This window comes from Syngnathus typhle, linkage group LG3 (assembly GCF_033458585.1).
Source record: "Syngnathus typhle isolate RoL2023-S1 ecotype Sweden linkage group LG3, RoL_Styp_1.0, whole genome shotgun sequence".
In the NCBI taxonomy this organism is placed as follows: domain Eukaryota; kingdom Metazoa; phylum Chordata; class Actinopteri; order Syngnathiformes; family Syngnathidae; genus Syngnathus; species Syngnathus typhle.
Window position 1 is genome coordinate 19,204,337 of NC_083740.1, and position 15,129 is coordinate 19,219,465.

The window sequence follows — 15,129 nt, forward strand, 5'->3', positions numbered from 1 at the left end:
CTGTTTACGTTGTAACGGCAACCTTCGGGAAAGGGGTGGGTGACATTCGTGGTCGGCATGTGGCATTGTTTCTTTTGTACTATTGTGTGGAGGTTTAACTACAAGTCCCATGCACCATCAGTGTTCATCGAAGGCGCGCTGTTTGAAATGTTTTTATTTATTTATTTAATTATACTCATTTATACCACCTATTTAATTATTGTAATATACATTCACACTCATACGCCGTCCATTAACTAAAAAAATTAACCTATAAACACATTTTTAAAGTGTGTCACGTGACCGATGTTGCGGACGAAAAGCTACATAACAATCTAGCTATCTTCCTTGCTTGAGCACGGCAAAGAAAATGCTTTTTAAGCATAACCACTATCCTTTCAAAATGAGCTATCGCCATTAGGTTGGTACAATGGATGAAGATGAAGTAGAGCTCCCATCCATGTTGTGGGGGTTGGATCCGATTTTTTCTGCTTTCGCCAGGCTCCATGTCACAGACATTCTCGACATGAAGGAGTCCTGTCAAGTGTCAGGTAAACTGTTTGCATGCTCTCTGCGATCCAAGAAATTTGCTTTGGAACACTGCAGGAATTGAAGCTATGGTACTACTAATAAGTCTCTTTTCTGTCCGTCTGTCATCAGATATTTATTTCTACAAGTCACATCCGATCCACAAGGTCGATGTTCTTGGGACAGTCGTTTTTAAACGGGAAAGAGAGGACTTCTTCTGTTATGGGGGTGATTTTGAAAATAATGTTTTACAATTTTAATGATAATGCCCAACACAATCACAATTGCTCTCTCTCGCTTTTTTTTTTTTAAACAGTGGACGATGGCACTGGAGTCATAAACTGCATGTGTTGGAAAAATGACCTGTTTAAAGAAGAGGTGAATTCTGGTAAATATGATTTGTGATTTTTAATTTCAATTTTTGAGTATGTACTGAAAAAGGGAAAAGTCACTGTGGATGGCGTTTATCAAGTAATGGCATTACCGTGCAGTGCAGCTTTAAAATGCTTTAGATGAGCAGCATTTTTGGGGTGGGCGTCATTATCATTTTACAGATTATCATCAATCCAAGATCCACTGTTCTCTCACAGCGAGACAGGTTTTGTTTTAATACTGGGATTACGCACTGTTTTTCGTTCTGTTTACATGTTTTTACCACACTTGCCTAAATTGTCTTTGCAGATTGCTCCCGCAATCCTAAAAACTGCACGGCAGGTTAATTGCCTGAGTTTAAATGGTTAACTGGTGATCAATTCAGAGTGCTGTCTGCCTCTCATTAAATGTCAGTGGAAACAATTGATTCTTGCAAAATTGACGTCTAAGTAATCATTGAATACAACTGGACAATTAGTGTTTTTTTAACTTTAGACATGGAGAAACCTCAGGATAACCTTCAGGGAGGCTTTAATCTAGCTGTTGAACGGAAAAAGCTGAGACATGCCCAGCAGACCCACGGCAGCGTAGAGATTGGAGAGCTGCTGCGAGTCAGAGGACGAGTGAAGACGTCAAGACAACAAAGAGAGATTACAGCCTACATGTACTGTGAGTCAAGTGACACTTTCCGCGCTTCTTTACATTTCCTGTTTTAATAATCAATTACTTACAGTCGTAAAGACACGATCTGTAGAAGTAAAAATGTACATTTTAGTAGTGCTGTCTCATGATGGGTGGTCCACATACATACCTGACCGTCTGTTATGCGCTCATAGCCAACCTCACAATCTCCATCTTTTGGCCATTACTTTTATGCTGTGTGTATGCAGATAAAGTGAACGACCCAGTCATGGCAGTCCAGATTGAATGGATGATTGAGGTTTTACAGCTGTACAGAGAATTCTATGACAAACCACTCCATCTAAAAACCAACACTGCTAGGTAAAGATGTCCCCCCCCCCCCCCCCCCCCAAAAAAAAAAGAACCACACACTTACAAATAGATGCCAAAACTTGCAGTATATGGTGTAGATGTGCTGTTGGAGTCGTATTGCAATACATGTTTAGTATTTGTGCTTTTTTAAAAATGTAATTCTATTGTTCAACACAGGGTGGCGCATAAGCCCCAAAAGGTTAAATAAAAAGCTCCAGGTAAACTAACTTTTTAGAATTGAATTCACTTGAGTAAATCAACAGTTGACTACAATGAGTACTATCAGACTTTTTTTTTATACACGTCTGAAGAGTTTTAGCTCGTTCGCGCCTCAATAAACGGTTTTATTTAGTTATTTATTTATTTGAAGAGGGACAATGCACGTTAATGAAAATCAGTATAAAACCAAATATAGATATGCCGAATTATAGCTACAAAGCTAGTTTTCATTCGTAAGTCCCCAGGCAGGCCAATACATAAGAAAGAAAATATAATATTTGTGTGTGTGCGTGTATATATGAATAGTACGTAAGAAAGAGGTTCTTGTTGGAAAGACTTGAAAAGTGATATCAAGTGTTTCAGCTCCATTTCTGTTTGTCTGGTTTTCAGTGAGTCTCCCTTCAGTTCCCTCAGTAAGGCAACACATATCATCAAAGATTTATTAGAGCAGAGGTCTGTGAGCAAGTTCAGACCTTATGATATTGAGGACCACCTGCAGCCTCTGTTTCTCAGCTGTAATGAAACAGCACATTCAGACCAGGTGCGCCTCACCATTGACTGACACTGACAAGAACATTATTAAGAAGTAATGGACTATCATGATTATATGCTGCTGTTTTAGGAACCTGTGGCGGGTCCATCTACATACCAGCAACTAAGAATACTCCTTAAAGAGGCCTTGAACATTTTACAGGATGAGGGCATTGTGTACCAAAGGATGAAGTCCCAAGATGAAGTCTATTTTGTAGGAAACAGAAAAGATGACTGCTTAACTCAAGGTCAGTGCAAAGGATCATTGTGGTCCTTTTTGACACTTTTTGTTTCTTGCTAGGTGACTGCACAGGATAAAGATCTTCTTATGGTCGTTAAAGACATAATCAGAGAGGACACAAAAAAAGAAAAGTGTATGTGACCCCATTTTATGACCACCTCCTGCAGGTTGAACACTTGTGTTCTCACAACAGTTTCCTTGTTTCTTTAGATCGAGAGACGGGCTGCCACATCTTGCACATTCTGTCTTCAGTACGACAGCGCTACAGTTTGAATGTGAGCAAGCCAGCGCTTGAGCTGCTTCTCAAATCATTGGAGTGCAAGAGTGACATTGTCAGTACCAGAGATAACTACTTTACTATGTTTTAGTCTGGGGTTGGTGATTACTACGTTTTTTAATTATTTACATAAAAAAATTGATTTATATAATCTGGTCGTATCTTTTATTTATTCCTAAATCTATACATATTTTAAGGATTATGCAGTATGTATTACATCGTTTTTCATAAACCTATACATTGTATTTTGTGTTTATGTAGCAATTACTGTACATTTTAAATCTCTGTGAATTTAGTCATGTTCATCCACTGCGATTGTTGTGACAGTGACTTCATCATGCACAGTTGCCAAAGTGAAATAAATAAAATGTGAAATAAGTGGACTCAACATATCTATTCAATCTATTATTATTCTCCTCATGAGGGTCACAGTTGTGCTGGAGCCTATCTCAGCTGACTTGGGCTATTAGGTGGGGTACACCCTGAAGTGGTTGCCATGGCACACATAGACAACACTACACACGTTTTTATTGAGAGGAAACTGAAATATTCAGAGAGCACCCAACCTGGTACGAGAAGAACTTGCAAACCCCACATAGGAGGCTGAGACTTGGAGTCGAACCTTCTACATCTGCACGGTTAGGTGGACGTCGATCACCATCCCGCGCTTACTTTCAAATTAATAGATATAAAATTGAAATAAAAACTAAATAAATTGATTCAATTTCGACTTCTTGGTGCTCCACGGACGTCTGCTGTTCTTCAGATTTTTTTTTGGTCAAATAAACGTCCATGTGGATGTGAAGCAAAGTGTACAAGGGGGGCAGCATAAAGTCATGGAGTGGGCGCGTTCACGTTGAGAATGCTTGCATCTGATTGGTCGTCGGCGGAACATCTGTAGCCACACTTGCAGCTCCTCATGTCTCCGGCCAGAAAGCAGCTCATGACTCAGTGCCTGCGGTGTTCAGCTGAAACGATCCGACGCGGCCTTGGAAACCACTCAATGAATCAGCACAGTATTTGTGGACCACCCTTGTCTTTTTCAATACATAACAGTCTCCTGCCAAGCCTGGAAGAAAAGTTATTTTAAGACGAGTCGGTTCCTGCATTGATTTACCAACCGAGCGATACGTTGTCAGCTATCCTCTTCACGAGTATTTTATTCAAAGTAGCCCCGTGGACGTATGAGAAGCACGTCCCACTCTTTTCCCAAATCCCTGCGGCAAATAGAATACGAGAAGCGTTTGACACCGGATTGACTAGCTATTTTACAACAACTAGACTGTGACGTCCAGGTATGCGGAGGGTCTCGTGGCCACCGAGACAGACACAAAGGGACTCTCGTCAATTTCCCAAGATTTTAAGGTGATTGCCTTCTTCCGGCGTTGTTTTTTTTTTTCTGTGGGAAAACGGAGGAGCCCTGACAGCGTATGTTACCGAGGGTTTACGCACAGCGTTTTCTTGGACGGACTATTGATAAGTTTATAATTGGATTGGTGGTGATTGGGCGAATGGAACAATTGCCAAACTGGCCGACAAGGAGCGGACGTCTTTCTCCGAACTGGCTGGGAATCGGACGATGAATGCAGGGATTTATTCGGTGTGATACGAGCTGCAGCAGCTGTCTGCAAGGCGCGTTTATGTACAGCTTTTGCAGGGTCAAGATGCAGGTTCGGACTGTGCTGGACGTCAAAGTGGTGGACGTGGAGAAAAGGCGCAGTCCATCGAAACATTACGTGAGTTGCCTTGCTCATCTTTGTCTGCACGATTTAATGCCCACGGTCTGCAGCTGCATCCTCACCACTCTACGCTGTTTTCCAGACATAAGTCTAGCCTAGTTGTTCTGATTAAACCTTAAATAAGGTGGGAATCATTTCATCAGATGATTCAGGGTCGTCTCTCATAACCATGTCCGATCAAATGGCAGCACACGTTGCAATAATCTGCTAAGAATGGCATTATTGCATATTGGTTAAAATGGATTGAGGAGATATTTGCACCATGCTGGAAGTCAAAAATGCATCTGTCGGGCTGGTTACTGTAGCTGTAATTTTGAAAGTGCTCATCAAATGTGAAAGTTCACGTATTGTTTTTCATTACAACATTTGTATTGCAAAGCAGAGCAAACCTGATGTTTCAAATTCAATTCATTTGTTCAAAACAGGTTAACCGTGCTATAATATCTTCAATGGAAACATACTTGGATTGCTGTTTTAAGTTACAATGTACAAAGTAGAAATAATCTGCATTTTCTTACTCTGTCTTTCTTAAATTGTTTTAGTCCAGCCACTTTTTCCAACCTTGTTTTGATTTGATTTGTTAAATAAGCCAATCAGTGTCACCTTATTTACCATTGTTTTAATTTCCATTCCGCTGGCCTTGTACTGCCAGAGAGAACACGCAGGTAGTTTACTTGCAGTTAACTTCAAGCTATTTTCACTCAGACAGTATATTTTATGCTGTTACACAATCATAAACAACTAGTAGAAAAGCTCAAGCAAAGCATATAATGACTTAACGTAAAATGTCCTATCCGTGTAAAAATAATCACCTGACAATAACTGTATTGTGAAGCACCCCTACATATAAAAACATGCAATAAGAAGGATTTCAAAGAACCCATGAGCCATCATGGAAATAATAAATGATAAATGATCGATACTGGCTATTTGGAATTGGTGTGATATTGATATTCACATTAGTATAGATTCTATTGATGCTATCAATCTTCACAGCCCTAACACAGGTGTATTTAGGGGCCCAAGGCAAATCTTGTCATTGGGCCCACCACAAATTGTCAAGATTCAGAATATTAATGCTAATCATTTACTAAAATGTGTGAATTTGAGGCAAGTCTCATATTTCCTTAGAGAGATAAAGTTCTTTAAATCATGGAGAGATTATATCCAACTAGCCAATGATCTTTATGTAATTGATAACGTTAACCAATTCGATATAGGTCAATATTTTCATTTTTTTTACTACTGTATTACATCTTTGTGATGAAAAGAGTCACTCCTAACCGCATCCTACTTGGCTTACATTGACCACAGTGCTACCGCGACTAGCAAGACTCTCACCTCAGGCTCTTGCTGTTCTCATCCACATTCAGTGTCACAGTAAAAAAGGTTACAATCTTTGGTAGTTTTGATAAATGCAGTTTGCATTTTCAACACCGCTTATCCTGTTCAGTGTTGCGGAGGATGCTGGAGCCTATCCCAGCTGACATTGGGCGAAAGGCAGACTATACCCTGAACTGGTCGCTAGGCAGTCGCAGGGCACGCGGAGACAAACAACCAGCCACCGCCACGGAGTGAAAATTTATCCCACGCTGTCCACACACTATCAGCGACTTTATGACATAACATTGTTTCTGGAAGTCATGGGACTGACAAAAAAGTTCTGCAAAGTTTGATTTCATTTTATTATTTTTTTTAAATCATTTTTATATATCGGTCATGTGGATCGTTCACAAATACACAGATACTAGAGTACACCTTTTGTTAAGGGCTGTAGAGTTATAAAATAAGTTGTTTTATGCATCATTTGTTATTCATTAAGATTACACGTTTCCTTCACTTGTCTTGAACATGCTGGAAACATTACATCAGATTTAGGCCAATGTTATCCTTATTTATCTTATATACGTAAATACCTACCTTGCTTGAAGCAAGTCTTCTTTCTTTACCTTACTTTACCCTACCACTTAAAGATTGTTAAAAATATACACAGTATGAAATGAGAACGACACTCAATATCAGGGTTATTCCACAGCTGCCCTAATATAATAGCTTTGATAATTTACCACAAACATGTATGTAATCTTTAATCAAACGGTATCGAGTGTTGGAGCTTTAACTGCAATTACTATATTTTCCACACTAAATAATCATGTTATTGTTATTCACAGTTTATACAAGTGACTGTTTTGACAAACCTGAAACAATGGAATCATTTTATTTCTTGATTAAAATGCCATTTTGTTACTTGTATTGCTGAAAAACAATAGTTTATTACTATTTATATAATAGTATTGTTGTAGTGGTTGATTTTTTAATTTTACACTTTGAATTTGGTTACACACTATATGTTCGTGGCCGCATGGTGATGCACAGGTTAGCACGTCCACCCCACAGTTCAGAAGTTGCGATTTTGCGATCCCTGTGTGGCTTTCACATTTTCTCCCCGTGCCTGTGTGGGGTTTTCTCTGGGTACTCCGGTTTCCTCCAAAAACATGCATGGTAGGCCGATTGGGCACCCCAAATTGCCCGTAGGTGCGAGTGCGAGTGGGGATGGTTGTTTGTCTCTGTGTGCCCTGTGATTGGCTGGCAATCAGTTCAGGGTGTCCCCCGCCTACTGCCCGATGACTGCTGGGATAGGCTCCAGCACGGCTGCGATCCCTTTGGGGACAAATGATACGGAAAATGGACGGATGGAGTATATATATATGTAGTATGTCAATACATACATATACAGTATTTTCACTATATGTTTCAGAGTCAGAGTCAGCTTTATTGTCAATTCCTTCATGCCAAGACACACAAAGAAATTGAAATTACGTGTCCTCCATCCCACGGTGACGAGACACAGTACACGAGTAACATACAAGTAAACAACGGGGGAGAGAGTTCAGGACCCCAACAGCCTGGAGATCACAAACTTCGCCAGAGGCGAGCAGTGCTTGTATCCCCAATGATGTTTTTTTGTAAATGAAAATCTAAAGTGATATGGTTAAGATTCTGTTGAATGTTTTTCTTGTGTTAGTTTTGTCGGGCCTAAGTTTATTTGGTAGATACTCTGCTGTTCCATCAAGAATTTTACATCAAGTCCCAGTGATATTTGGACACAGCACCCGTTTGTGATGTACGTAATATATGCATACAGTATGTTGATAGTATCACCACATTTTGTGGGCATTAGGCTTGTTAATCATAGTCGGAGCTGCGTAGTTTAGCTTATGAGAGCTGAGCCTTTCCGAGTTATTCATTGAACTCCCCGGACTGCGATCTGTGGCCTAGTTTCCCAGGCTACCAATTCTCATGAGACAAGGCTGTGCAAAAATAGAGAGGGAAGGAGTGAAAACCTGGCACAATATGTGGTGTCCATTCAGTCTCATTTGCAGTGTTTGAGAAACCAGCTGGAAATGCTTATCCTGGGGGCGGCGGTATCCAGAGGGAAGTGTTTGTTGGACCATAGAAACGTTGCAAACGCACTCTCAGGCGTTCTACTTCTTTGAATGTTTTATGTGTGAGACTTTGTTTGCAGAGTGCAAGGTGATGAAATGAGAAGAAGTTTCGGTTCACAACAATGTTGAATCACTTTTTGGTTCCTTTACAACTCCCAGTCCCACTACATTTTCAAGAGTCCCGTACAAAGGCTTAGTTTGGAAAAGAGTTGTTACTTTGCACCATAAACATCTCTCCAGATGGCTGTTTCCCACTAAAATATTTATTGGTGTCTCAAAAAGTGAGCCATATCTAAGTGAGAGGTTCCTTGTTTTCAGATGCTTGCCTCAATAAACATATGGAGAGGAGTGGTTTTATTTAGACCAGGGGTGTCAAACTCATTTTTTTCGCGGGCCGCATTGTAGTCATAGCTTCTTTCGGAGGGCCATTATGACTGCCAACCCAAGTAAATGTATTAGCACCTCATATTATATACAGTAAAAGCTACAAAACCAACTGACGAATAACTCGTTTTCAAATCAGACAAGTAAAAACTGGTCAAATATTAAAAAAAACATATTAAAAGTGAAGACAATTAGCAATTCTAGTAATGACACACGAATTTGATGCACAATTTGTCTTCGCGGGCCACATAAAATGATGTGGTGGGCCGTATCTGGCCCCCGGGCCTTAAGTTTGACACCTGTGATTTAGAACTTTTCCCTGCTTGATTGTTGTTTGCGAGATGACTGTCAAGGAGATTGGTGTGTTCAGGCGCAACAGACTAGGGAATCATATGCTTTGCTGACTTTGCTCTATTTCTGATTTTGGCTGTACGGTAATAAAATCATTGATGCTTTTGTACTGAGTACAAGCCATATAGAAAATGAATGGCTTAATTCCTGCTGTTGTACACTTTAAACAGGGAATTGTATGCACTTACATGACTGGTTTATACCAGCATTGGATATCTTTGTAAAACCTCACGTACACGTGCTCGTAATAAATAAAATGTATATATGTTTTATGATTTGTTTCAATTGTATAGTCTGGGTGAAAGTCCACGCTAAATGTCTGCATTTCCATCACCCAAGAATGGCAACAATGTGTGCAGTTGGATATATCATATTGTGTGAGGGTACCAGTTTCAACTCTGGGCTGCAGTATTGTTTTTATCCATCCATCCATCCATCCATTTTCCGTAGCGCTGTATCCCCACGGGGGTCGTGGGCTTGCTGGAGCCTATTCCAGCTGTCATCGGGCAGTAGGCGGGGGACACCCTGAACCGGTTGCCAGCCAATCGCAGGGCACACAGAGACAAACAACCATTCACACAGGCACTCACACCTAGGGGCAATTTGGAGCGCTCAATCGGCCTACCAAGCATGTTTTTGGGGATGTGGGAGGAAACCGGAGTGCCCGGAGAAAACCCACGCGGACACGGGGAGAACATGCAAACTCCACACAGGGAGGGCCGGAGGTGGAATCGAACTCGTACCCTCCTTACTGTGAGGCGGACGTGCTAGCCAGTGCGCCACCGAGCCGCCTTGTATTGTTTTTACGTAAAATGATAATTTTTTGTAAGAGTGAAAATGTTATTATGCTATCAAAGCCATTTTACTATTGGGCCTTATTATATCGGTAATTCTTTCAACTTTTCAACAGACAGAACAACTTAATAGCACATATAACCAAACACTAACATTCCATGACTAATAAAAAGTCAAGAGTATGAATAAACATTCATTTATTAAACCAGACTTTCTATGGAATCAGAAATTCTTTCTCCAGTTTGGGAATAAAAAAAAAATCCTATGCCTGATGACTTACACTTGGGGCGGCAGTAGCTCATCTACAAGCACTTGGGCTTTGGGACTGGAGGGTCACGATTTGGATTCTGTTGTGGACAACAAATTTAGATTGGACATCAAATTTAAATTAGACATGTCTTCCAGACTTTTGTCGAGTTGCCCTTGAGCAAAACACTGGATCATAGTAATTTCCAGAATCATAAAGTATCCACTCAGCGCAATAACCTAAATATCAGGCTAGCACAAACTGACACGTCATCACATTTGGATAAACGTATATTCACTTTACACAATTGTTTCTATATACTATTTACATCTATTAGGGCTCAAGACTGCGGCTAAAATGGTCGCATATGTAGCCTGTTTTTTAAGTTGTGCAAATCAGAATTTCATCTGGTCGTGTTCATGTGAGTGCATACATTTTAATGCTCCCACCAAGGCAGGGACTGTAAAGACATTGCGGTTAAAAGTCATTTTAAATCGTCTATTGTTTCTGGATTATACGTTCGTCTACCACTTTAGACTTGCTCGCAGATTGCAGATGCACACAAGCTTCCATTCATAAAACAAAGATAGTCATTATGTGCAATCTATACATGCACATTGGTCCACACTTCTCTGTCAATGAACTGCACACATCTGTCGGTCCGTCCGCAAATAAGAGTGTATCTATGCCTGCACTATTGTGAATGAAAGAACATTCAATATACTTATATGCCACATTGAGGTTAAACACGGCCATGCTCTAAGGTAGTTTGTGTTTCTGTACATAATGATCATGAAAATAAAAAGTGCTCTAAAAAGCAATCCTTGAAGTCATTGAAATTGGTGTAACACATTTTAGCAAATCAACCAACAAGTAATATTCATTGAGAAATAACTGATAAATACAAACAATATACTTGCCAACTTTAGGATGTGAAAAATTGAGGATTTTTTTTTCCATGACTGTCCTGGACAGGTACAAGTCTTGGATAGATGGGAGATAATTGGAATCAACCTCCCATCTATACAAGACTTGTACCTGTCCAGGACCAGGAAACGTGCAAGGAACATCTCTACAGACCCTTCTCACCCAGGTTGCAGTCTGTTTGAACTACTCCCCTCCGGACGGCGTTATAGAGCTCGGTACGCCCAAACCAGCAGACACAGAGATAGCTTCTTCCCCCAGGCTGTTGCTCTGATGAACTCACACCACTCTTAGAGTCTCAGAGTCATTACTGTGCAATAACATCCTGCTCTCCACACCTTTTTTGAATTTGTCTACACTCTTCTCCTTCTCCTCTCTGCATCCATTGCAGCCTGGTCATCCTGGATAAGGGACCTTCCCATCTGTGATCTCTTCTCAAGGTTTCTCCTTTCCCCTAGCTGAAGTTTTGAGTTTTTCCTTGCCCTCTTGGGAGTTTAAGATCAGGGGATGTTTGAGAATATTTGCCATTTTTCACATGTCCTGAGTGTTGTTAGTCACCTAAATGTTGAACAGAGGCTGTGATTTACCGAAGTCAAATTCCTTGTTTGGCACGCTCAAACATGGCGAATAAAAAAACTCTTGAATCTTTGCCAAGTTTCTGAGTTTTTCTGCCTTACATTTACCACATGAAGGAAAATTACTGTTTCTCTGATATTTGGTTAGTATCGCTAAGCTGACAAAAGACATTATGAAGGGTTTTTAACACACTAGCAAATCTTATGAATTGATCTGCTGCACATTTAACGTCATTCTGATAAAGTTTTCTTGTCTGGGCGGGAAACAGCTTAGAATAGTTCAGGCCTTTTCAGATTATTTTTTAACTATTCAAACCAAAAATTCAGCGAAGAAATGTATTACCGTATTTTCCGGACTATAAGGGCGCACCTAAAAACCTAAAATTTTCTCAAAAGCCGACAGTGCGCCTTATAGTCCAGTGCGCCTTTTATATGGACCAAATTCCTAAATTTAAACTGGCCCAAAGCATTGTGTCATGAAATCAATCATAAGTGGCCCGCTAAAGACTAGGAATCAGGAATCAAAAAGACTATGGATCATTATTTTGTGATTATAAAGTAGTTTGTTGCATCTAAAGTTGAAATAAAAAAGATAAAATGGAGAATGATTTGATATGGATTACAAATCTGACATGATGCATTAATGGTGCGCCTTATAGTCCGGTGCGCCTTATATATGGACAAAGTTTTAAAATGGGCCATTCATTGAAGGTGCGCCTTATAGTCCGGTGCGCCTTATAGTCCGGAAAATACGGTACATAATTATTATTTTTTTTATCTCCATATAATTTTATGTGAAAACGGTTAATTGAAATAGAACATTCCAAACTGAACACTAGTAAAAAAATCACGGATGCTTTTATAGCCAAAGAGTATTATGGGTCTCTGTTTTATATGCTATTTTAAATATAGCAGCCTAGGCGGGGTTCACTGCATTTAGTGGCTAGCCCACATTTTCTGTTCCTTCAATTCCTGTGTTCGTGTACTTTCTTCTCTTGAAAACGGAATCACTGGGAACTGTTTTCTCTTCTAAACTGTAAGTTTTGTCAATTGTCTATCTTAAATGTCTATCTTTTAGCTTTTGCATGATGGTCATTGTATCAATGATATGTTGGCTTCTTTTTAGAAGGATATAAACTTCTAATGTGCTTATGTCGAGGAACTTGGTAAAAATTGCAATTTTAATAGAATTCCTTTTCTCTCTTTCTGGGATGCTGAAGCCCTGAAATAATTGGTTTCTATTTTACCTTAGTTTGTGCTTTTGTCATTCAAGAAATAATTTACTAGACTCCTTTAATGAAAAATTTGACATGAGGCATTTTGCCAAAACGAAAGCTCTCGTCACATGTTAAAGATACATTTACCCGTAAATTGCTAAAGCCTAGCTATGAAAATAGTCGCAACCAGAAGCTTTACAAAGAGATTTGCACTCTCATCTTAAATTCCCTACAGTAGCTCATCTGTAAGTACTTTGCTTCAGAACGCAAGGGTTGCAGTTCAAGTCCTGCTGTAGGCAAAAAATGTAAAATAGCTAGTAGTTGTTGGAGAGATCCTAGACTTTAGCAAGACGCTGACTCCTCAGCACAAAAGGTGTAATTTGTAATCTCACTCTCTTTCCCTGCATGTCTGCAAAAAACACATTTCTTGATTCAACAAATGGGTGTGGCTACTGATCTGTTCAGTAAAATTGATTTTTGCTCGGAGTATAAAGTGGAATTGCTGAAAGGAAACACAATGCCATTGTTTAATCTGTCCATGGGATATATGTTGTAGGGTCAGGCTCATTTAGTCAAATTCACGCCTTAACTGATGAGTGAATTTGTTTTCCACCAGCCCTGAGTCACTAAACTACAATATCCTGATTGTTATTTAGTAATGGTTTTTGGAAAACTGTACAGTAAACCATCAGACATGACATGCTTTATGTGTGGTACATAATCTCAAGATACTTTATCAACGCATAATGAACCAACAACTACATATTGTATTTGAATATGTATGTGAATGCTTGCCTCTCTGGACTTTCCATCCCTGTGGTTGTACCATCCTTTTATTGTATGTTTACTTGGCCTCCACTAAATGTGAAAATTATAAATGTGGAAAAACTATGAAACTTTGTAATACCTTTTTAATATTCAATGATCCACATAATGGCATCCCTAGCATTTGCTTCTCTGCTTGTCCTGTTTTTAACTAACTTTGGGTGAGAGTGACGGTACACCCTTGTCTGGTTGCCAGTCAATCAAAACGTAGGTTACAAATTCAGTATTAACTCAGTGGAACCTCTTAAGTAGATCGAACAATGTCATTTGAGCAAGGCACTTGCACAAACAGCTCATTTGATCTCTGAAACCTAACTAAAAAGTCACACTACACGGAAAAAGGCAAAAATAGACTCGAGCACACGAACAGCGTACAGTTTGTCAAAGACAGAGCAATAAAATGGAACTTAATGATGTCAGACAATCTACACTGGTGGTATATTTAAGGGCAAGTAGGGAGCTGCTGGAACACAAGGAGCATGGCCAGGCAGAATGGGAAATTCAACACTGACATCACTAAAGTGAAACCAATAACAACCAATAATGATCTGATAATAGGGTGACCTCACAAAGGGCTAAAGCATCATCTGAATATGAAAGTGTACTACTTGAACCCTAAGATGTTGCATCTCTCTTTGCCTTCCTAGGTTTATCTCATCAATGTCACCTACTCCGACAATACCTCTCACATCATTTACAGAAGATACAGCAAGTTCTTTGACCTTCAGGTAATGCTCTATTAATCTAACTCAACCACATCAAATTGATGCTCTTTTTTTAATTGACAAGCCTACAGTTTACTATTTTAAATGTGTGTATGTTTGTGACTATTGGCTATCCCAAGTGCTCTGGTGTTGTCCACGGTGTTGGCTTAATGAATCGATGTGGGTGCAAGTAATTGGCCAGGGTACAAGGGAGACATGGTTTATATACCTTACCCCTGGAGTCCCCAACCACTGGGCCGGCCGGACAGAGTGACTGGGGAAAATTGGTCATTAGAGTTTGAAAGAGGTTTTATTTTAAAAATTAGCTGCATTCGCCTATGGCTTTGTCTAAACGCTCAAATCATTTCGGTCATATGATATGAGGGAGAAAAATAAGCTCGCAAGTTTGCAAAATAGAGTAAAAAAAGGTCATGTTTGGAGAGTTTCTGAAAAAGGAAACAGGCCACATACTGAGACAGAAGAAGATCCTACAACTTTCAAGATAAAAAAAAAAAAAAAAAGCCGGTCCAACAAATTATGTAGGTGAACATCAACTTATACTGCATTTTTCTGCATTTCTACGTTTGGACAAAGCATCATTTTTCCACATCACCAATGTGTTACCCTTGAAATGTCAGAGAGGTGACCACCCTTTTTGATGACAAAAGAAATCAACATGAAAGCTAATTGTGCTAAATGTGCTGTTCTTTATTGGATTCCATTGTCATAATCTCATGGGAGGCTCTGAATGAGGGCGAACTTTAAAATGTTCCCCTTAAATC

General features: G+C 39.7%; 2 protein-coding genes across 9 annotated transcripts in view; both read left to right on the forward strand.

The window, feature by feature from the left end:
• The first annotated feature begins 33 nt into the window (after positions 1 to 33).
• Positions 34 to 3,523, forward strand: stn1 (STN1 subunit of CST complex). Of its 2 annotated transcripts, XM_061275562.1 has the most exons (9): positions 34 to 530; positions 640 to 735; positions 824 to 895; positions 1,375 to 1,548; positions 1,770 to 1,881; positions 2,482 to 2,632; positions 2,714 to 2,836; positions 2,924 to 2,996; positions 3,074 to 3,523. In XM_061275562.1, the coding sequence occupies exons 1-9, from the start codon at positions 410 to 412 to the stop codon at positions 3,229 to 3,231; spliced, it is 1,080 nt and encodes a 359-aa protein (XP_061131546.1). In that variant the 5' UTR covers positions 34 to 409; the 3' UTR covers positions 3,232 to 3,523. The 2 variants fall into 2 exon arrangements, with proteins under 2 accessions (XP_061131546.1, XP_061131547.1); XM_061275563.1 differs by lacking the exon at positions 2,924 to 2,996 and having other exon boundaries at positions 2,714 to 2,870.
• Positions 3,524 to 4,059: 536 nt separating this feature from the next.
• sh3pxd2aa (SH3 and PX domains 2Aa) overlaps positions 4,060 to 15,129 on the forward strand; it is a 78,285-nt gene continuing 67,215 nt past the window's right edge. For 5 of the 7 annotated variants that reach the window (XM_061274084.1, XM_061274087.1, XM_061274085.1 and 2 more), the window contains exons 1-2: positions 4,060 to 4,876; positions 14,291 to 14,371. In XM_061274084.1, coding sequence (XP_061130068.1) covers positions 4,724 to 4,876; positions 14,291 to 14,371 — 234 coding nt within the window. In that variant the 5' untranslated portion in view covers positions 4,060 to 4,723. Of the gene's footprint in view, positions 4,877 to 12,579; positions 12,638 to 14,290; positions 14,372 to 15,129 lie in introns of those variants that run through there. The other 2 variants (XM_061274086.1, XM_061274091.1) reach the window with 2 other exon arrangements.

Excerpts from the sequence above, each read along its gene's own strand:
- stn1 (XM_061275562.1), top strand. The coding sequence starts at position 410 with ATGGATGAAGATGAAGTAGAGCTCCCATCCATGTTGTGGGGGTTGGAT. Across the intron at positions 736-823 it reads GGACTTCTTCTGTTATGGGG|TGGACGATGGCACTGGAGTC; the intron begins GTGATTTTGAAA and ends TTTTTTAAACAG. Across the intron at positions 2,997-3,073 it reads GGACACAAAAAAAGAAAAGT|ATCGAGAGACGGGCTGCCAC; the intron begins GTATGTGACCCC and ends TTGTTTCTTTAG.